The sequence below is a fragment of the Salmo salar genome, chromosome ssa06 (genome assembly GCF_905237065.1).
Source record: "Salmo salar chromosome ssa06, Ssal_v3.1, whole genome shotgun sequence".
NCBI lineage: Eukaryota > Metazoa > Chordata > Actinopteri > Salmoniformes > Salmonidae > Salmo > Salmo salar.
In genome coordinates, this window is record NC_059447.1 from 45,818,262 (window position 1) to 45,841,490 (window position 23,229).

A 23,229-nucleotide genomic window follows, 5' to 3' on the forward strand; every position below is an offset into this window, starting at 1 on the left:
TGCTCTCTGTTACTTGGCAACCAGACGTATTAATACCTTAATCGCAATAGGAATTTGCTTGACAAAAACGCCCTCCTCCCAGGCACTGTTCATAGCAAGCACTCGACACTTGACAGCAGGGTCGTATTCAACCTAGGTTACATGCTGCTTCATAAAAACATTAGGTGTAATTGGGGGTAAGGCTAAGTATAGCCTATCTACCTGCATAGAATACAACTCAAACATTACTCAAAAGACTCAAGAAAGTACACAGGCCTTGAAAACCAGCCTTGGGCTACCTACAGTGTACCATACTCCCATTGTTCACCTCCTGCCTGTCTGTCAGAGAATATAACAAAAAAACATGACCCAGACAGAGCTGAGCAGAGCAGGGTAGAGCGGACACTGTGCTCCGGTGAGGGGTACTTGTGTGCTACTAGCTTAATTACCACAGTGACGCTGGTGACAAGATAGGGCCAGCGACAGGGAAGGTGACGTCACCCAGCAGAGCGGTGACTCTGGTGAACGGGAGGGGGGGAGGGGAAGGCTGTGCATATTACAACAACAGATGGGAGCAGCGATCAAAGCAAGCCGCATCAAAGTAAGCCAAGCTCCTAGTCTACGCTTAGACAACAAACGCAGTACACAACACAAAGTCTATACTGGCCATACAAACAGACAGACACAGGGACGTCGGCCCTATATACATTTTACATTTTAGTCATTTAGCAGACGCTCTTGTCCAGAGCGACTTACAGTAGTGAATGCATACATTTCATACATTTTATTTTTTATTTTTTCTGTGCTGGCCCCCCGTGGGAATCGAACCCACAACCCTGGCGTTGCAAACACCATGCTCTACCAACTGAGCTACATACAATCTTGAAATATAGACGTTAACACTAAGAAATACATAGGCCTAGATGGGTCAAAAAGAGGTGGTGTATGAATCAATCTTACCAGCCATCCTTTATTTGTTGTATGAAAAGGATGACAGAGCTTACAGAACTAAATCCGTTACGGACATTAAAATGGTGGCTCACACAATAATCCATTATAGATTTTCAAAAGGACAAAACAACCTTGTGGTGGAGTTAATATCAGAATCAGTAATACAAATTGCCTCCATAGGTTGTGAGCTATGACTCGGCTAGCCTACCCTTTGAACATCTTTTGCCATGGAAACCAAGCACCCTTTCCAGTTCGTGGAAGGCCTACACATTACATAAATGTCTTAAATAGAAGCGGGAGCTGTGAGGGCTGGGCTGCTGTGTCACAGCCGGGTGCTAGGCCCCTCTCCTCCTCCAGACTACCGCACCATCTGACCGGCAGCAGCTCTCCTCTATGTATTATTGAGCAGGCCAGGCAGGCAGGCTGCTGGGCTGCAGCTAGCTCACCGCAAGGCCCGGGCTGGGCCCTCCCTCACTCTAGGCTTAGCACCAGCCCTGGAGGAGACCGTCTCAATGTACCATCCTAGCCTAGCTTCCTCTCTGTGTCGTCTGGTTTTGTGTCCGATTTTGGCAAGGGAGATGACCAATTGTTTGGCACCTGATACAAGCCCAGGCAACAATGTAAAAAAGTGCGGACAAAGACCAGCACATCACAATCACAAAAAGGGAAAGAGTTGTGTACCGATGAAATAGAATGATTGAGAATAAAACTGTTTTAAAAAAAAAATGTTTTATGGCAATTCAGCTGCTGAAAGGACTGCGGTTGAAATAAGGATTGGGGATTAAATGTAAATGAAACTGACCCTATATCAACAGTATTCCAAATGGCATCCCTTTCCTATATAGTGCATTACTTTAGCCGTGGACTTTTGCCATAGGTCCAACAGAGAAGGGAGAAACCCACGATGAGTCTTAGTGTCCCTAATGGCATCCCATTCTCTACCACAGACTCTGGTAAAAAGTAGTGCACTATATAGGGAATAGGGTGCCATTTGTTAAGTAGCCTTTGGCCGTTGCCTGGATATAACATCAGTCTGACTGCCGGAGAGTCTCAATCAGCTGATTGGGTTAGTTAGCCTAGTGGACCATGTGACCTGCCAGTATTCTACTCGGCCAATCTGGTTGGCTGTTGGTGCTGAAACAGGAAGAGGAAACGCGTGCGTGCGTGCGGGATGAATGAGTCTCAGGCCTTGGTAGAAGACTAGGAGTGGGCGTTGTGAATGAAAGAAATTAGTTTCTGTGTAACAATTGGAAAAAGTGTATGGGTGTCGATGTTCTCATGCCTTGTTTTGTGTGTGTGGGCAAGACTGCTAGGTGTCCATGCATTCTGATTTCGGCCTTTGCATGGACCATGTCCAGTGCCCACGCTGACTAATATACTCATAACAAGTTGTCAGTAGTTCCAGTTGATTTTGCACGAGTAGGCCTAGCCCATACCAAATGTGTGTCTTCTTATTCCACCCCTGAGGATCTAGTCCACTTTCTAGGCTGTTGAATGAAAAGGGCCAAGGGGGCTGAGGAGGGGGGGGCGGAAGGCCGAGGAGGCCTAGAGTCTGAGCTTCTGGCAGGGCCAAATCTTTACCACGGCAGCGCCAGGGCAGGAATCCTCTTTCCAAACAAACACTGAGCAGAGCCCAGTAGACTGTTCTCTCTGCCCCGACTCCCAGCGTCTGTCCTGCCTGCCGGAAAATAAACTCAACAAGAACCCAGTGGCTTCCTCTATGGCACAGCCCACCAGTCCAGGAATGTCTATTGTTGTCCACAGACAATGTCAGAAAACAACAAGATTATCTCCAACGCATTAGTGCCTCCTCGGAATTAACACAAACACATACTCAGTGGAAAGTGTATTAGGTACACCACACCATTCACGGAAATGGTTTGCTCCTACAGACAATAAGTCAAGTGGCCATGGCTTGCTATATATAGCAGGCAGACAGGCATCAAGGCATTCAGTTACTGTTCGATTGAACGTTAGAATGGGCAAAACGAGTGACCTAAATAACTTTTAGCATGGTATAATCGCCGGTTCCAGTATCTCAGAAAGGTCCGGCCTCCTGAGCTTTTCACGTACGACAGTGTCTAGGGTTTACCAAGAATGGTGCGACAAACAAAGAACATCCAGTCATCGGCAGTCCTGTGGGTGAAAACAACTTGCTGATGAGATATCGACAAGAATCGTGCAAGCTAACAAGAGGGCTTTAAAACAGACAAATAACAATTGTGTTCAGAAAGGCATCTCGGAACGCACAACTCGTTGATCCTTGTCACGGATGGGCTGTTGCAGCAGACGACCCCCCCCCGGGTTCCACTTCTATCAGCTAAAAACAAGAAGAAGCGGCTCCACTGGGCACGTGATCATCAACACTGGACAATTGAGGAGTGGAAAAACATTGCCTCGTCTGACGAATCCTGGTTCCTGTTGCGTCATGTTGATGGCAGAGTCAGGATTTGGTGTTAACATGAGTCCATGGCCCCACCTTGCCTGGTGCAACAGTACAGATTGGTGGCAGTGGTATAACGGTGTGCGGAATGTTTACCTGGCACACATTATTTTCCTTGATACCAATTGAGCAATGTTTCCATGCCTCGAAGAGTTCAGGCTGTTCTGAAGGCAAAGGGGGGTCTGACCCAATACTAGATGGGTGTACCTAATAAACGGGCCTCTGTGTGTACATATAGGCCTAAGCACAAGACGGGAAGGAGGCTCACGCAGGGAGCATCAGGGCGTGTAGCCTTAAAGCGCTTTCAAAAGGTTTAGGATTACATGAGAATCTTAACCTCTATGGGCTAGGTGGGACGCTAGCGTGCCACCTGTGGTGCACTCCATCAACAGCAGGTGCATTTCAAGAGCGGCAAATTTGAATCCAAATAAATGTCAAAATTCAAATTTTTCAAACATACAACTATTTTACACCCTTTGAAAGATAAACATCTCCTTAATCTAACCACGTTTTACGATTTCAAAAAGGTTTTACGGCGAAAGCATAAATTTAGAGTATGTTAGGACAGTACATTTACAAGAGTTGTGTGTAATGTTTTGTCAAGTCAAAGACAGGGTCACCAAAACCATAAAACCAGCTAAAATGATGCACTAACCTTTTACAATCTCCATCAGATGACACTCCTAGGACATTATGTTAGACAATGCATGCATTTTTAGTTCTATCAAGTTCATATTTACATCCAAAAACAGCGTTTTACTATGGCATTGATGTTGAGGAAATCGTTTCCCTCCAATAACCGGCAGTCAAGTCAGCGTCACAAATTAAATAATTAAAATTAGAAAACATTGGTAAAATATTATATTGTCATTTAAAGAATTATAGATTTACATCTCTTGAACGCAATCAACTTGCCAGATTTAAAAATAACCTTACTGGGAAATCACACTTTGCAATAATCTGAGCACTGCGCCCAGAAAAATACGCGTTGCGATACAGACTAGACGTCATGTTGGGGAGATCTAAAATCGAAAATACTATGTAAATAATCCATTACCTTTGATTCTCTTCATCAGATGTCACTTCCAGGTATCACAGGTCCATAACGAATGTAGTTTTGTTCAAAAAAGCTCATCATTTATGTCCAAAAATCTCCGTCTTGTTAGCACATGATCTAAGCCAGCCGGACTTCTCGTCATGAACGAGGGGAAAAAATATATTTACGTTCGTTCAAACATGTCAAACGTTGTATAGCATAAATCATTAGGGCCTTTTTTAACCAGAACATGAATAATATTCAAGGTGGACGAATGCATACTCTTTTATAACGTATTGGAACGAGGGTACCCAACATGAACTCGCGCGCCAGGTGTCTAATGGGACATCATCGTTCCATGGCTCTTGTTCGGTCAGATCTCCCTCCAGAAGACTCAAAACACTTTGTAAAGGCTGGTGACATCTAGTGGAAGCAATAGGAAGTGCCAAAATATTCCTCAGCCCCTGTGTTTTTCAATGGGATAGGTTTAAAGTCAATACAACACATCAGGTATCCACTTCCTGTCAGAAAATGTCTCAGGGTTTTGCCTGCCAAATGAGTTCTGTTATACTCACAGACACCATTCAAACCGTTTTAGAAACTTTAGAGTGTTTTCTATCCATATATAATAAGTATATGCATATTCTAGTTACTGGGTAGGATTAGTAACCAGATTAAATCGGGTACATTTTTTTTATCCAGACGTGCAAATGCTGCCCCCTAGCCCTAACAGGTTAAGTAAAGCCTAATTCACAGACAGATTGATATACTACCCCCCACCCCACTGAGAAAATATGCAAATATTGAGTTATTTGTGACCCCATGACTGATGATGTTATGCTAATATGGTTAACATACATGGTTTCTGTTGACTTTGTTTTTCTCCGTAAAATGACATGCTATTTCAAATGTAGTCACAAGTTGTTGCTAAACATATAATGCTCTAAGAGAAACCACGTGAGGGTGTCAACTTGAGGAAAACATAACGAGACATCTCAAAATCTGATGCCAAAACCCTGTCCACTTCCACCCTTTGCTTTGCTTTTGTTTTCACATTTTCCCCTTTCTCGTGTGTAACCTTTGAATTACACCATTTATAATTAAATTTTAATAGTTGTATTGTGTAGCAGTGTGTAGGCCTTTAGTTTAGTGTATATTTTAGTGTGTCAAATCTGCCAACATCCAAGTTTCGAGGGCACCAGAAGTTGTCCTGTCCCAACAGATGTCTAGCGTGCAAAAATCTATTTGTTTACGGCCTGGTCTTAAAAAAAGGACTCAATAGCATCGTAATTCCTCAGTCACAGTGCCCGCCTGCCTCCATTTTGTAATAAACCCACTCTGAGCTGTGAGGTACAATTACGGGGGTAGTAGCCTACAGCAAATGAAAATCCACTGCAATATGAGGATGTTGTGTTTCTAGAGGATTCAAGCCTGGGGTGGTAAAGTTTAGTGGACCATCGCGGTGCAGTCCCCAGTGGTCCTGAGGCAGCAGACAGGCTGGTTGGGGCTCAGGCTGTCTTCTCCTCACTCTCTGCCCTGTAATCTCATTTTCCATCCAGCAGACCTTTCCTCCAGAGCAGCAGAAACAGGACTCATTTGGCCCAGGGATGAAGCATGCTCCTGGGGGACTGAGAACGCCACCCCCCCTTAACTATAAATATACTTGAGACTAAGCGATATGGAGACCAAATGAATAGCAGCGCCATGTCTTTTATTTTTAGATCATTGTAACAGTCAGTTCCTCAACCCCCATCATTTCCACCTGAAACTGAGTAAGTTATTAAAAGTCAGTGTTTTCTAAAACAACAAAAGGAGGGAACAAGTACATTAGACATTAAAATGAAATAGTCCAAGACCACCATGCGCAGCGGAATAAAATACATACAAACCTTGCAAACTACACCCATTCACAAGCAATCAGAAAAGTTCCATATAGGCATGTGAGCACAAACACACTAGGCACATTAGCCTTATTCACACTGCCACCCACACACTGGAGCCCTTTCATTATGAGCCCGGCTCTGCGGGCGCTGCCAGTTACAGATGATGGGGTGAGAGAGAGAGAGAGAGAGAGAGAGAGAGACAGGACTATAGGAGGAGGGAGGGACTCTGCTGCAGGTACTGAGGCAGCACACAGAGACGGGATGAGAAGAGCTCTTCACACACACCGAGCTCGGGCTAGGCCTATTGGGATAGGGGGGAGGAGAAGGAGGCGGGGCAGCAGCACTCTCTAAATGAAACCAAGGGTGTGTTGCAGCTACCAACTAAAACCAGGAACTGATGAGCATACTAGCTCACACCTCCGCTGTGCCTCCAAGCACTTTACAAAGGTAGGCAACCGTAGCCGAAATGTTGACCACATCCAACCCTATCCAGTACATCCATACAAATAAGCATGTGCTCCATCAAACACGGGTAGGCCGTCTCAAATAGGCCTCTCTACTCAACGTCTAGAATAAATTGTCGTAGAGCTTGTTCAGTAGAAGATCACTTTGACGAACGCCATGCAAAGGGTAGGGAGACAAAGCCCAAGGCTGCTAGGTTCTGAAATTAAAAAAAATGGCAACCTTGATATAGAGCATCCAAATGTCATATTCCACCAACCCTTTGTCTCGTAAAAGGTCAGAGGAGTTCTCGCCGATAAAGCGTTAAATCAGACTGATGTCCCAAAGTAATTCTGTCATTCTGAGGAGGAAGGACCTGAAGAATCTGACAAGCAGAGCAAGAGAGGACATGCTGCTTGGCCTGAAATAGAAAAGCCACATCCATAAATTTAAAAAATGTAATAATAATATAGAGGTTGATTGACTAATTAGTTGGTAGCACTGTCCCTGGTTAGCTTTTCTATGCTCTTTTTTTCTTCCCAGAGTACATTGGGTAGTCCAATGGGTATACGCTGTGAGTCACATAGGCCTTTATTAGCCTGGGGTGAAGAAATATTATCATAGATGATCATGTTACTATAAAATGCTCCCACTGGACTAGTAAGGCCTAATAAAACAGAATATCTAAACACAGAAAGAAACCAAGCGAGCGTAAAATGGAGGAGAAGAGGCGCAGGTCAACAAGAACTCTAACCCTATGGGTAATGATACACCACAGTTCACAATGGCAGCACTCCTCCTTCCTTTTCTCAGCTCCCAGACACACAAACTGGTGCGTCAGCCACCTTAGCTTGACTGGAGCGTGATACACAACAGGAAACACACCGCCACACACATCACCACACAAACGCACGCATACCCACTTCCTGTATTTGTTAAAGAGCGGGAGGAGAAACTGAGAAGGCGATGCGACATCTGGTTTGTTGAACGAACAAAGCTCGCTCGGTCTCTGCGCCTCTGACTCAAAAACACACTGCCCACATGTGCGCACAAAAACACACACACGGCGACACAAACAAAGATGGCAGTGGCTCACATTGACAGCTCCGGAGCAGTGCACAGAGGGAGCTGCCCTTTAAAACAAGTCAGTCACTCTCCTCTCTCTGCTGCAGGCAACAGGATACCTGAGCAGCCAATCTATTCTATTTACACTGAGTACCACAGCTACTTCTCACACGCAGGCTCTATTATGTACTGTGTATGAGGGAGGCGCCACTTTACTAGGTTAGCACTTCTCTTCTTTCTCCATAACATGTTGCTACAGCGTCACACGTTACCAGTTCATCCCAACCAGACACTAAACACGCCTAACCTTTCATACACACAAAAGAGAATATGAGCTGTGGTATTTGTGTTACAATAGCGCCGAGACCAACTACGCTGTTTGTTAACTTGTTCCTGATACTTGAACTGTGACAGATGTTTTACATGTGTGACCTGCTCCCCTCTACCCGACCCCTTCTCTTGAGCACACACACCATCAAGGGTTCTTCAACTCCTTCTCGAGCAGCAGCAGCAGAGGAAGTCATTTCACAGCGACATGACCAGGTTTTATAACCACTAACCAGTTCACCTGCAGCCCCCTGCATCTCTAACTGTAGAGCTAGGAGTTCCTCTTAAAACGGGAGGTAGGGTAGTAACCACAGGGTAATATAAGTAGGTGGGGGTGGGGAAACCATCCACAGTCCACACTTCCCTTTAAATTGTCCAGCAGAGGGACATTTGGCCAATCAAATTGCTTAGAGGTCATTTATATGCAGAATGCAGACTCATGCAGGTTTAGGCAAGGTGTTCACCTGCAGCCGCAATGAATAAAGCGCTCAACCACGAAGGAACACACGTTTATTTGAAAGGAAGCACTGTCCACTAGAAACGTAATCCAGGTTATAACCTCTGAAGGGGAAAGGAACTGGTCAGGTTAGGATGACTTGTTTCTAACACATGCAGGTGTGGATGAGACACTGGCACGCACACACACACACACACGCACGTTAGCACAGTGATGGGAAGTTCTGCTCTTTTTACTGACTGATCTTTTCGACTTGTTCAGTCAAAAGAACTAATCTTTCGACTCATTTAGTTAATTTGAGTCAGTAATACCCAGAGCACGCAGGACCCCCCTACCGGTGAACGATGAACAGAAAACTCACAAACCTCTTGGTCACAATAAGGGGATTGTTCGAGCTGTAATATGCGACAGACTTGCGTATACTTAAACAATTAACATTTGTTGATTGCTAGGCATAAACATAAGATCATTTCTTGGTACATTTGAAACATGGTCTAATTATGGCCGCAACCAGACTAGATTGTGAACAACTGTTGGCGGATGCATTGCTTGACTGCCGTGAGGGTGATAGGCACAATATCATCTGCGAACTGCAGCACCTCAGATGTTGTTCTGCAGAGGTGGTGTATGTTTCTGTTCTACAAAGCTGTGTCCATCGTAACATTCAGTGATCAATTAATTGAATTCATTCTTGCGCCACACAATCAATTATCAGTTTTAAACATGTATTTTTCTTGTCTATGCTGCCTGCAGCATTATCTATATTCTATATAACACATATGGAATCATGTACAGTAGTAACAAAAAAAAAGTGTTAAACAAATCAAAATATATTTTATTTGAAATTCTTTAACCTCTATGGGCTAGGCGGGACGAATTCGTCCCACCTACGTAACAGCCACTTGAAGCCTGTGGCGCGATTTTCAAAACCTTAAAAATCCTATTACTTCAATTTCTCAAACATATGACTATTTTACAGCTATTTAAAGACAAGACTCTCGTTAATCTAACCACACTGTCCGATTTCAAAAAGGCTTTACAACGAAAGCAAAACATTAGATTATGTCAGCAGAGTACCAAGCCAGAAATAATCAGACACCCATTTTTCAAGCTAGCATATAATGTCACAAAAACCCAGAAGACAGCTAAATGCAACACTAACCTTTGATGATCTTCATCAGATGACAACCCTAGGACATTATGTTATACAATACATGCATGTTTTGTTCAATCAAGTTCATATTTATATCAAAAACCAGCTTTTTACATTAGCATGTGACGTTCAGAACTAGCATACCCCCCGCAAACTTCCGGGGAATTCGCTAACATTTTACTAAATTACTCACGATAAACGTTCACAAAAAGCATAACAATTATTTTAAGAATTATAGATACAGACCTCCTCTATGCACTCGATATGTCCGATTTTAAAATAGCTTTTTGGTGAAAGCACATTTTGCAATATTCTAAGTACATAGCCCAGGCATCACGGGCTAGCTATTTAGACACCCGGCAAGTTTAGCACTCACCATAATCATATTTACTATTATAAAAGTTTGATTACCTTTTGTTGTCTTCGTCAGAATGCACTCCCAGGACTGCTACCTCAATAACAAATGTTGGTTTGGTCCAAAATAATCCATCGTTATATCCGAATAGCGGCGTTTTGTTCGTGCGTTCCAGACACTATCCGAAATGGTAAAGAAGGGTCGCGCGCATGGCACAATTCGTGACAAAAAAATTCTAAATATTCCATTACCGTACTTCGAAGCATGTCAACCGCTGCTTAAAATCAATTTTTATGCAATTTTTCTCGTAGAAAAGCGATAATATTCCGACCGGGAATCTCCTTTTCGGCAAACAGAGGAAAAAAAAATCACAAAGACGGGGGCAGTCAGGTCACGCGCCTAAGCCCAGAGTCCCTTGATCGGCCACTTGAGAAAGGCGATAATGTGTTTCAGCCTGGGGCTGGGATGACGACATTCAGGTTTTTCCCGGGCTCTGAGCGCCTATGGACGACGTAGGAAGTGTCACGTTAGAGCAGAGATCCTTAGTAAAAGATAGAGATGGCAAAGAAGTTCCAGAAATGGTCAGACAGGCCACTTCCTGTAAAGGAATCTCTCAGGTGTTGACCTGCCATTTGAGTTCTGTTATACTCACAGACACCATTCAAACAGTTTTAGAAACTTTAGGGTGTTTTCTATCCATATGTAATAAGTATATGCATATTCTAGTTACTGGGTAGGAGTGGTAACCAGATTAAATCGGGTACGTTTTTTATCCAGCCGTGTCAATACTGCCCCCTAGCCCTAACAGGTTAAAGTAGACACCCTTTGCCTTGATGAATGACAGCTTTGCACACACTTGGAATTCTCTCAACCAGCTTCACCTGGAATGCTTTTCCAACAGTGTTGAAGGAGTTCCCACATAAGCCGAGTACTTGTTGGCTGCTTTTCCTTCAATCTGCGGTCCAACTTATCCCAAACCATCTCAATTGAGTTGAGGTTGGGTGATTGTGGAGGCCAGGTCATTTGATGCAGCACTCCATCACTCTCCTTCTTGGTCAAATAGCCCTTACACAGCCTGAAGGTGTGTTTTGGGTCATTGTCCTGTTGAAAACAAATGATAGTCCCACTAAGCACAAACCAGATGGGATGGCGTATTGCGGAAGAATGCTGTGGTAGCCATGCTGGTTAAGTGTGCCTGGAATTCTAAATAAATCACAGACCGTGTCACCAGCAAAGCACCCCCACACCATCACACCTCCTCCTCCATGATTCACGGTGGGAACCTCTCACAAAGACACAGCGGTTGGAACCAAAAATCTCCAATTTGGACTCATCAGACCAAAGGACAGATTTCCACCCGTCTAATGTTCATTGCTCATGTTTCTTGGCCCAAGCAAGTCTCTTCTTATTGGTGTCCTTTAGTAGTGGTTTCTTTGCAGCAATTTGACCATGAAGGCCAGATTGAACAGTTGAAGTTGAGATGTGTCTGTTACATGAACTCTGAAGCATTTATTTGGCTGCAATTTCTGAGGCGGTCCTGAGCGGTCCTCACGAGAGCCAGTTCCATCATAGCGCTTGATGGTTTTTGCGACTGCACTTGAAGAAACGTTCAAAGTTCTTGAAATTTCCCGGATTGACTGACCTTCATGTCTTAAAGTAATGGACTGTTTTTCTCTTCGCTTATTTGAGCTGTTCTTGCCATAATATGAACTTGGTATTTTACCAAATAGGGTTATCTTCTACCACCCATACCTTGTCACAACAACGGATTGGCTCAAACGCATTAAGGAGGAATGAAATTCCACAAATTAACTTTTAACAAGGCACAGCTGTTAATTGAAATGCAATCCAGGTGACTACCTCATGAAGCTGGTGGAGAGAACGCCAAGAATGTGTGAAACTGTCATCAAGGCAAAGGGTGGCTACTTTGAGGTATCTCAAATATATTTTGATTTGGTGTGTCCAAACTTTTGACTGGTACTGTATAAGAATGCGAAGGAAATATTTTGTTTTTTTTGGACACACACAACTCAATATTAGGAAGGTGTTCGTAATGTTTGGTATACTCAGTGTATTTAACCCCATATTTTTGTTGCCGCAAAACTACCTCCATACGTCCATTCGTTTGTATGGGTTACCTTCAGACAAGGCCTCTGACACTTGTGGGGGCCATAGAGCAAAACGGAGAACACCATCAAGTTTGAGTCGCCCCTTTCCATTGTCATTCATTTGTAGCTCAAACCATTCAGGCGCTACACACGTTGTTGTGAGAAGACTGATTTTCGGGATGTCTCGTGGTCTGAAACACCGCTGTAGCTCTGCCACCTTCTCACAGAAGGTTTCAAAAGAGAGCACCAAATATAGGCCTACTCTGTCTACTGCACAAACAACTCAATCTGACAAAAAAAGATGTACATGAAGAGGAGCCTCTTGTTGACATGTTTTCCAATCCCCCTGGATTGTAAATAAGACTGATGTCATTTAACATTATATAAAATGAGACCCCCCTTTTCATTAATTTCAGAAGACGGTCTAAGCCTAGTTAGCCTACCATGCCCTGAAACCACACATGAACATGACCGTCTGTACCCCATCCATCTTTGGGTGGTATTCGTCCTAGGATTTAAGATATGCTGGTTTTCTAAGAGAACCTCAATGATCTTTGGAGGGGAGGCTCTGAGCCAGAACGGTTCTCTTGACTCCATTAGTGAAAAGCAAACACAGTGGTGAGAGAGACAGATGGTGAAAGAGATAGTGAGAAAGAGGGTGAGGGAGAGAGAACGGCTATGCCTCAAATCATTGCAGTCACGTCACCACAGGCAGGGACGTGTGGTGGTTAACTAGTATTTGTATGGTATTTCCTACTATCACAGAGTATGAATGACTCTGGAAAGCACTACTGCATATACAGAGTCATAGTGACTGCAAACAGAATGGAGGACTTGACCCCCATACCAATTTAAACATGAATAGATTCATGCCTTTTAAAAAAAAGGGACTACTGCCAGGTAATATTAAAAAGCCTGGTTACCATCTACCATCCTAATGTGTGCCAAATCCCAAGGGCACATCCCAGGAGTATTCATGAGGCCAACATTATAACAGACTCCCAAAGTGCACACTGGGAAACCCTGTTTCAAATGTAACAGAGAACAAAGAGATCTGAGGCCAACCTCCCAGGAGGCCAAAAAAATTACTTAATGCCATTGTCTGCCACATGCATTGCTTGTTCTTTGAAGTATGAGGATGGTATCTGTATAGCACTTTGTGACAACTGCAGATGTGAAAAGGGCTTTACACATAAATGTGACTGCATTTGAGTAAGAATGAGTCTTACGACTACTTTAGAATTTCACTATGTAACTATTTCTTCCCATTGTCATTGTGTTGTGCAGCCATGCAGTGGGTGTGTCACATAGCAGCTTCCATTTCAATGAATCATAGGAAGCATTAACGAGCCAAGAACAAGACATTTCAATGCCACTTCAGGCTTGTCTTGTACCTGTGAAAGGACGAGGCCCACCGGCTTATTTAAACTAAACCATTTTTCTGGTGGTTGCCCTAGCGAACTATTCAGTCAATGTGCTTGCGATTGTTTTAGTAGAGCCCAATATAAATTCCCAAACCAGTTATATTGATCTATCTGGTAGCAACGGAAGGCACCAGTATCCTGTCCCTGGGATAGGCCTAAAATTGATCAGCTGCATTGGCACAGGCTTGCAGTAACATCAGTTGAACCATTCAGCTGGGTTGTGTCCATTAGGCACTAAATGGAAGAAGTGAAAGAGGAAGGGACTACCTCGACTTGTCCAATAAACGTTCATGTTCGTTTTCTGTTGCAAAACATTATTTACCCTGTGCCCTAAATCAACACAACCCTGATGAGGAAAACACTACCATCCAACCCACAGGGCGTTCATTATGGGGGGAAAGGGTGGGTGAACCATATCCTACTTCTACCATAAGCTACAGAAAGCCATCCTGAGAAGGCAGGCGTGTTGTCGTTTCAATCCCAACCCATTAATCTAGTGGTGGTGGTGGGTGTCTGCTAATCCAGCATGCTCGTAATCTCCAGACTGATTAAACAGACGTCTAATGCACCATGTGCTACCCAACACTGCCTTCTTTTTACACCAAGATTTTTTTAGTTGGAAACCTTCTGGGTAGATAAGAATGATGAACAATAAGAATGATCTAGAATGAAAAAATGTGGCAAACAAAAGTATTACTGTTGTGGCAAAAAACTATTTTGTAGTGTACCCTTGCTTTTGGGGCGGGATAACATGGTCATTACGGACATTACAGATAGACCTGTAGTGTGTGAGAGAAGCAGATGAGGGCCATTTGAGACGCCACATTACTGTTGAGCACTGAGCAGCTAGAGTCAGTCCGGGTGGGTTTTTTCCATTCACTGCCCAGGGGTGCAGCTGAACAGGACCTAGGATATGGCGACATGTGGTGCGGACTGCAGAGAGGACACGTTGCATGGAAACGTCTAGAAAAGGGCTAACAGAGCCTGGCGTCAGGCTGAGAGACTGATGAACAGACATACCAGGTGAAGGTATCAACACAAGTCAGGGAAAGAAGAGACAAAAGGAAGGTAGAAAGAAGAGAGAAAATATGGGACGGACATAAAGACGAGAACCACCCACACAAAGAAATCCAAACCAACCCGCTTGCATCGAGGAACCTGCGAGCTAACTGGCTCAACTGGAAAGCCAAACGACAGGTCAGCAAGCAGGAAGGTGCAAGGACGTAGTGGATCCATTTGTAAATGAGCAACTCGGGTCCTTAAATCACATGAAGGACTCTTGGCACAGCCCTGTGAAGCACACCGAATAATTGAAGGACAGGGCACATAAGACCAAGCCTCTTGTTCCATAGTTTGGCTAGAAGGAGCTTAGTTCCTCTCATGCTAACTAGCCTAATGTAGGCCTAGGCTACAGTTATGTGCCAAACGGCCATGCAATAAAGGAAGCTGAGCGAACATGACAAGAAAAACGAACTATTGCAATTATGGTAATAAAACAGACAGACTGGGAACCAATCAGGACTAAGCTCTCACACACCAGTAACAGAAGGAAGAGGTCGGTAAGTGCTTGAGGGCTTTACTTATTTAAAACCTTGACACACCTCAAAGTCATCTCTCCCAATTTCCTTGCCATTGTTTTGGTGCAGAAGAATATAAAATACTGGTTTGCACTTAAAAGCAAATTGGGATGCCAAAAGTATTGGTACAAACAAATCTCACACTCAATTTGCATTAGGTCAACATTCACATGCCCCACCGTCACTCAATATATTTCACACCAAGTTTAACATCAGTTGGAGGAAGGATAAGGACCTATTTCTCCATACTGCATTTGAAGGGATTGAAGGAAGAAAGGTATTGCACCGAGACCATGTGAGAATGAGTTGCAGCAGTGACAGGACAGTACAATAATACATGAGGCTTTGTGGAGATTCTCCTTAAGATGAAGAGGAGCCTGTGAGAGGTGAGCACAGACGAGGAAGAGAGCGAAAGAAGAAGAAAAAAAACACTCCAAAAAATATAAACATCCTGTTAGCAAAGGCAGCGGGTTTGCATAATGGATGCTTGGCTCGTCTCAGGCTTTGAGACAGACGGCTGCTACTTGGGCTGAGAGGAGGCGCTGGTCTCTGGAAGAGGCAAAAAAAAATGGAGCGGACAGTGGAATGCACCAGAATAGGCTATCATCATCCTGAGTCAGTGCACTGCAGCACTAAGGCTGAAGGAATAGAACATCAGAGCCCATTTCCACAAAGCGTCAGAGTAGGGAGTGCTGATCAAGGATCAGTTTTGGCTTGTAGATCATAATGAATAAGATTATATGGACAGATCCTAGATAAGCACTGCTACTCAGACGCTTTGTGGATAAGGGCACAGAGCCTACTGGGCCATGTTGATCGGACACTTACCTGCACAGGTGACCTGTCCTGCATTTCAAACATGCTCTCCAGGAGCAAGACAGGTTTGCCTGGGGGTGTTTTGACATGGGGAAGGGGTTCACGGGGAGAAGAAAGGTCACCAGAAGGCACATAATTCTCAAAGCAACAGTATTTCACAAACACAATGAGCCTATGAATGAGTAGATATGAATCTAAAAACAACTCCTGTTAGGTAGAACTGAAAGCAATAGAAGTTCATTGATTTTGCAATGAAATAGAGCTGTTTTATTCTTGAATGCATAATATTTAGGGTTATGGGAGTGAGTGAAACATTTGGCCTATAGGGTGCTACAAGACCTTGCCTGGAAGGAAGCCAAAGGTTAATGATTACAAACTGACGATAAGGCTAACCAACAGGGCCTAAAATGAACACGGGCCACCTGCCAAACACGGGTATATTTTGGCATGGGCGGGTAAGAATGTCTAATTCAACAGCCATGTTGGCGCGTGGTAACACTTCGGACTCTACAGTGTGAGTGCTACATAAAAACAGTCAAGTATGGGCACAAGTGCGAGTTGTGATTTATAGAAAAATAAATGCTGCAGTAGCAGTTTTCAAAGTATTCCTGTCATTTGGTTTCATATCTGGGTCCTCGTGTTTCTTGGCTATTTACATAGTTTTGTTCACAAGCTCGGTTGCTTTTCCACTAGTGACATTGTCGCAGGCACATGTGATGACTCGAGTGGCCCTGTTACCAAGGTACCCTTAAAGGGGCAGCTAAACATTTGTTAAAATACTCCGGTCACAGAATATTAAATCGAGCATTACTAAAACATTACTTGTTTTAGAAACATTAAGCATGCTCATCTGTTTTTCTTTGTGTAATCATGGTAAAACAGATATTTTGGCTGGTAAAAAAAAAAAAATCTGGTAAAAAATATTTTGATCTTCAGATATTTGGGCTGGTAAAAAATAAAAGTGGTTTGGTAAACCGCTACACCCCTAGTATAATTACGTGTGGGTCAGGACAAACACAGCATGCAGACAGACAGACAAGACACATCACACAAATCAAACTCATCCTCAGGGGGTTGCTCAGAGCTAAATGTTAAAATAACCTTATTGTGGCTGCATCAACACCACCATAGCGACATCAACTGGTCTGGAAACAACAAGCTTTCCTGACACAACAGACAACAGACATCCAGACACACACGACATGGTGGTACTATCAACCTAAACTATGAAAAGCAGGAATAGGTCAGTCTGGTGAGTGGAAGCGTTTGCAAACATGTTATATCTATTCATCATATCCACTTCCATAACATTCTATGAGTCATGTACAAGAACAAAAAAAGAAAAACAAAGTCCCCCTCCCTCTCTGCAAGAGGAGTGCCCTGTCACTTCTTAAAGGTGCAGGCACCCCTATTTTCTTCTCCCACACAGACAGCCAGACAAAGACTGTAAAAAACAGCAGCGGTGTCATCATGCTCCCTCGCTCTCTCTCACTATAATCTGCCTGGAAGTAAGCCTATTTGGTCTTACGCAATTCGCCATGTGACCGACCAACTGCCTTCATCATGCCTGAATGTAGGTTATCCCTCATGCCGTCGGTCCGTCTTTAGCTTTAGTTCACAACATTCAAACAAGGCCTCTGTGACTCTGACCCAGTCAGGCTCACATGGAGTCCCAAATGGCTCCTTATCCTCTACACGGTGCACTACTTTTGATCCTAGCCCTACGGGCCCGGGTCCAAAGTAGTGCACGATATAGATTGATTAGAGTGCCCATGGGCCACGCACTACACACAATAACCAGTGGGCCTTGTGGAGCCGGAGTCAGAGGAAAGCTGCAGGGCTGACTACAAAAAGATCCAAACATAGTTGAGTAACAACATGTGGGCACTGAGGATCATAAAGAAAAGGCCAATCCAACTGAATAGGAACATCTAGCATAACCAGAAAAAGCTAGCCAGTGCTATTCAAAAGGTAACATAGGACCAATACTGAGTGCTTGAGGGTGGAATGTCAATCTACTCCTACATCATTTCATCTACTCTTGCATTGATCACATTAAGTGCATCATCCAATGGAGTCAACAAGGCAAAAGATCAGCAATATCGGACATAGGATAACAACCGCACTGGAATTAACCTAACCTGGGGCCATGCCAGCTTCTTCTGGATATCTCTGCCTTCACTTCTCTGAAAATGGTGGTTTCTTTCTCTGGTAAATGCCTTAGATCCAGGCTTATCCCTGAAGACATAAAAGTGTGTTTGAAGCAGAGGACCGCACCGCAGCATCAGAACACAACAGCGTTTTATTAAACAGGATTTTCATTCACTTTCATTACCCATCACTTCATCAGGGTCACCTTCCACACAAAGGAGGGTGCAAGCCACATCCTCATGAACACAGGACCAGGAAGATGCAGCGCACACACACGCGCTTGTATGTAACATGAATGGGCCTGGATTCGGCTTACTTTCAGCAGCAGAGAGTGGTAAACTGGAGATGAACCCTGAAACTGTCAGTGTGTTACTGCTAAAACAAGATACAGATCCCCAGTGGCTAACAACCTAACAACCCAACAAACCAAGCCAGGATGGAGTCCCTCCCTGTCACTCACTCTAGCATCTTTGTATTTTCCACTACTTCAGTCGCTGACTCCCTCTCTGCTTTCTCCCATCCTAAATTCCAATTTAGGAATTCCCCCATTCAAAAAGGCCCATTCCACTCTGTCTTTATCCAATTCATTTTCTAATAAACATTTTGTCCAGGTACTAGGTACTTACAGAGAGATGTGTCGCTGCTCGATGTCTATCCTGGTGAGCTCGTCCTCCTCCACGTCAGTCTCTCCTCCGGAGCTGCTCTCCGTGGCGTCCGAGTCGAAGGCTGTCTCCGTGGACCTCAGGTTGGTGGTTCCGCTGAGGGACAGGCGCTCCAGCTCCGCCGGTACAGAGCCGTCCTTCAGGAATCGCCCAAGCCCCTCCCTCTCCTGCGGGGTAAGGGGGGCGTCCTGGCCTCCTCGTCTCCCGCCAGTTCGGAGGGCATCCAGTGGCCCCAGTGTGCTCTCCAGGAGCCCCCCCAGCTGCTGTTGGACGTGGTGCTCCACCTGCTTGGCCTGAACCACCTGGAGGCGCTTCCTCAGGCGCCGCAGACGCCCCTCAATCTCGCCTTGCCGGCTCTGGCTCTGCTGAGTCCGCTCCTTAACGTCCACTCCAAGGCTGCCCAGGGAGGTCTGTCGGTCCGTTGGGGAAAGGGATGATGTGTCCGTGGCCAGCGATGGTGGCCGTTCGGAGGGTTTGCTGTCGGGGCAGTCCATGGGGGTGTTGGTGGAGGCTGCGGGGGGTGCTGGCTGTTCAGGGTTTCCGGCAGGGTTGTAGGACAGTCCTGTGGGCTGCTGGTGCTCCCCTCCCCCGTTGAGAGGAGAGTTTCCTCTAGAGGCAGCCGTGTTGGGTTGGGGCACCGGGGAGTCCAGTCCATGTCCAGCAGGAGGCCTGTTATTACCGCCATTGACCGTTGTCATACTGTCCCGGTCCGGCCCGTTTTTGGCGAACTTCTTAGCCACGCCGTTGACCGGTGGCGGCTGGCTTGACAGGGCAGGGGGACCACCACCTCTGTTGTTACTCATGATGCTCTTGAGCTGCTCCTCTGAGAGCTCCAGTGTCTTGTGTTTCCTGGGCAGGAAGCTGGGCAGAAGGCCGTGTTTCTGCAGCAGGACGCCTTTTAGCTTCAGTGACTCCTTGGTAGAGGGAACGGATGTCACGTCTGAGCACAGGTACGACGCCACCAGAGGCTGTAGTTTCCCAAGAGGTGTGGAAGAAGCCTCGTTGCTTCGCGTCGACTCCTCCTTCCCCTTACCTGTGATGGACCCCCCGTGGGGACCGCGCTCTTCGGAGGCCTTGCGCTTGACGGCGCCGTTGCTGGAGACGAGGATGTGACTGGTGCCTCCGTTGCTCTCCACGCCGCTCGGGGAGAGGTTGGAGGAGGGCGGAGCCAGTTTGAAGCGGATGCGGTGAGCTTCGGCCGGCGCGTCGGTTAGAGCGGGCGCCATCGCAGCCATGCAGCACAGGGGGCGGGCGAGGGGGCCTCTCCCGGTGCCGAGGCCAGCTCCACACCACCCACCTACTGCCTCGCCAGAGGACAGCCTAGGAGAGAGAGGAAGTCGGAGAGAGGGAGAAAGAGGGGTAGAGAGAGTTTGTGTCAGAGATTTACATCAGCACAACATCCATGTGCCGTTTCAAACGAACAACCTTGACAAATCATCATTCACGGTCATCCAAACCAGTCTTACACCACACCAAGAGCATTCTATGTGATGCTTCAAATTTGGCTATAGTAGTCATAATGATCTGGCCCCATTACCACATTACTACTCTGCAAGAAAACCGGTTGCTGAAGCTTTGAATACATATGAACCCATCAGATATCAATGACATGTTTCTGGAGCATAGAGGAGCAGGTGCGTAGATGAAACCATAGCTGGAGGATAGAGAGTGAAGTGGGGGGAGGGGGGCATTTACCAGCAGAACTACATTGAGAGGAGCTATGCAGCTTAATTTATGTCTGCATGGGACACAAGAGGCAACAGCTGATCTCACCAAATGTAGGTCAGAGCCCTAGCTGGAGCGAAGGCCTACCAAAACGCATCCAGACAAGGGGGATTTCAGCAGCCAAGCGGTAGACTAACGGGGAGGAGCTGTGTGATGGGAAAGGGGAAAGTACCCTACCAGGGGTCACATCTGTATTTTCAAAGTATTCTCATGGAGCTCAGAGGGGCTTTTAAGACCCCATAGCCAAGCTCACCGTTTCAATGTGCAATTTGGTTAAATGTTTGGCAGGCTGCCTGGCTAATGAAATTCAAGAACAAGGGAGGGTACAGACTGAGGAGAAAGCAGGTAAATCCTAATGGTGGAAGGAAAAATATGTAGGTGGCTAGCTTCACAAGTGCAAATTATTCTAACATAACTGCTCAATAGAAAAATGTAATATTTCTAAGAAATAGTCAGTCATAAATACAAACACAGGCCAGGCTGACAATACGCTACATGAAGTCACTATTAATTTTCTGAGTAGACACAGAGAGAGAGAGAGAGACACAGAGAGAGACACAGAGAGAGAGACAGAGACACAGAGAGAGAGAGAGAGAGAGAAGAGAGAGAAGAGAGAGAGAGAGAAGAGAGAGGAGAAAGAGAGAGAGAGAGCAGATTGGTGTGTTATTATGTTCTGAAAGGGTGCTGTGCTGTAAAACTGCAGATCCGAAGGGTGTGGTGATGGATGACACAGGTGTTGGGTTACATTGTGCAGCTGTATAATAGGATAGGCTACAAGCTGCATCATTTCCTATTAGATTAGGGCTAGGTTTTTAAAAAAAAATCACAAAAAAGGCAGTGTTGTGTTCAGCTTTATTACATTTGTCAACAAAGAATGCAATAATGTAAAGAAATGCAATAATGTAGAGAATCACATAGGCTTGTCTTATGCAATCATGTAGCCTACGTCTTCATTACAAGGCAAAAACAATGTCCCCATGTTTCATCTTCAAGCTAAATGCAAAGCATTTACTGGGCTATCGACCCAGTAAATCAAAAACCAGGCATTCAAAATATTCCTACTTCCAAATGTAAAATTCCCTTTTCCAATTTCACTCAAAAAAAGACATGTTGCAATAGTGATTGTTTCTCAACGGGGGTGCATACTTAACAGTCACAAGTAAATATTGACCTATCGCTGAACAGCTGCAATATTTTAAGCAACAGCGCTAGCAAGCAGAAAGGCAAGAAGTTCCTAAAAAATAAACTGAAAATGGAAATGGCAACACCTTCAAAACAAGGCCAGCTGCTAAGAACTGACGAGGGGAGGAGGGACATGTCATATTCATCCTAATCTTGTGATAATGTTTTACTCAAAATGCCTTGCGTGTGACAGCCATGGATAGGCTGGGACAAGGAGTTGCTGCAGTGGGGGGGGGGGGAATAAGTTGTCCCCCCCGTCTGGCCAACCACATCTTATTGACAGGAAAACACTGACAAGCAATCGAAGCTGAATGACAGTCAGTGCAACCAATCAGACGGCTCTGCATGATTGGTAGGTGGGGAACGTTGAACAGCAATGCAGATAAGGGCATATCTCCTCACAAAATTTAGGGAAAATGTAAGGGAGAGAAAGAGTAAAAGAGGGGGACGGGAAGGCCTAAGTCATTTGAGTTTATCTAAAGCCATTTCTGGAAGCACTTTTCAGAAATGCTCTTTGGTGAGTTGTTTTCCTAAGGCTGTTCCACCATGTTGCTGGTTGAGTGGGGAGACAGCTTAAGTAGTGAACAGATTCTAGAACATTCTGGAGGGGTATGTTTATCTGACATGCATGCGAGGTCAACTTAACCGTGCTAATCTGAACCCATCATCTGTGCTGCTGCTACCATATGATGAGGGGTCAGATGGGGATGGAAGGCCCCACTTTAACCTGTTAGGGCTAGGGGGCAGCATTGACACGGCTGGATAAAAAACATACCCGATTTAATCTGGTTACCACTCCTACTCAGTAACTAGAATATGCATATACTTATTACATATGGATAGAAAACACCCTAAATTTTCTAAAACTGTTTGAATGGTGTCTGTGAGTATAACAGAACTCAAATGGCAGGTCAAAACCAGAGAGATTCCTTTACAGGAAGTGGCCTGTCTGACCATTTCTGGAACTTCTTTGCCATCTCTATCATTTACTAAGGATCTCTGCTCTAACGTGACACTTCCCACGTCTTCCATAGGCTCTCATAGCCCGGGAAAAAACAGAATGTCGTCATTCCAGCCCCAGGCTGAAACACATTATCGCCTTTCTCAAGTGGCCCATCAAGAGACACTAGCTTATGCGCGTGACCCCGACCGCCCCCGCCTTTGGGATTTTTTTCCTCTGTTTGCCGAAAAGGAGATTCCCTGTCGGAATATTATCGCTTTTCACGAGAAAAATGACGTAAAAATTGATTTTAAACAGCGGTTGACATGCTTCGACGTACGGCAATGGAATACTTTGAATTTTATTGTCAGGAATTGCGCCAAGCGCGACACTTCTTTACTATTTCGGATAGTGTCTGGAACGCACGAACAAAACGCCGCTATTCGGATATAACGATGGATTATTTTGGACCAAACCAACATTTGTTATTGAAGTAGCTGTCCTGGGTGTGCATTCTGACGAAGACAACAAAATGTAATGACATTTTTATAATA

At 45.0% G+C, this 23,229-nt stretch overlaps 1 protein-coding gene across 4 annotated transcripts in view; it reads right to left on the minus strand.

The window, feature by feature from the left end:
• Positions 1-23,229, minus strand: part of LOC106607458 (KAT8 regulatory NSL complex subunit 1) — an 85,664-nt gene that overhangs the window by 30,254 nt on the left and 32,181 nt on the right. For all 4 annotated transcript variants that reach the window (XM_014204420.2, XM_014204421.2, XM_045720640.1 and 1 more), the window contains exon 2: positions 18,793-20,148. In XM_014204420.2, coding sequence (XP_014059895.1) covers positions 18,793-20,063 — 1,271 coding nt within the window. In that variant the 5' untranslated portion in view covers positions 20,064-20,148. The remainder of the gene's footprint in view (positions 1-18,792; positions 20,149-23,229) is intronic.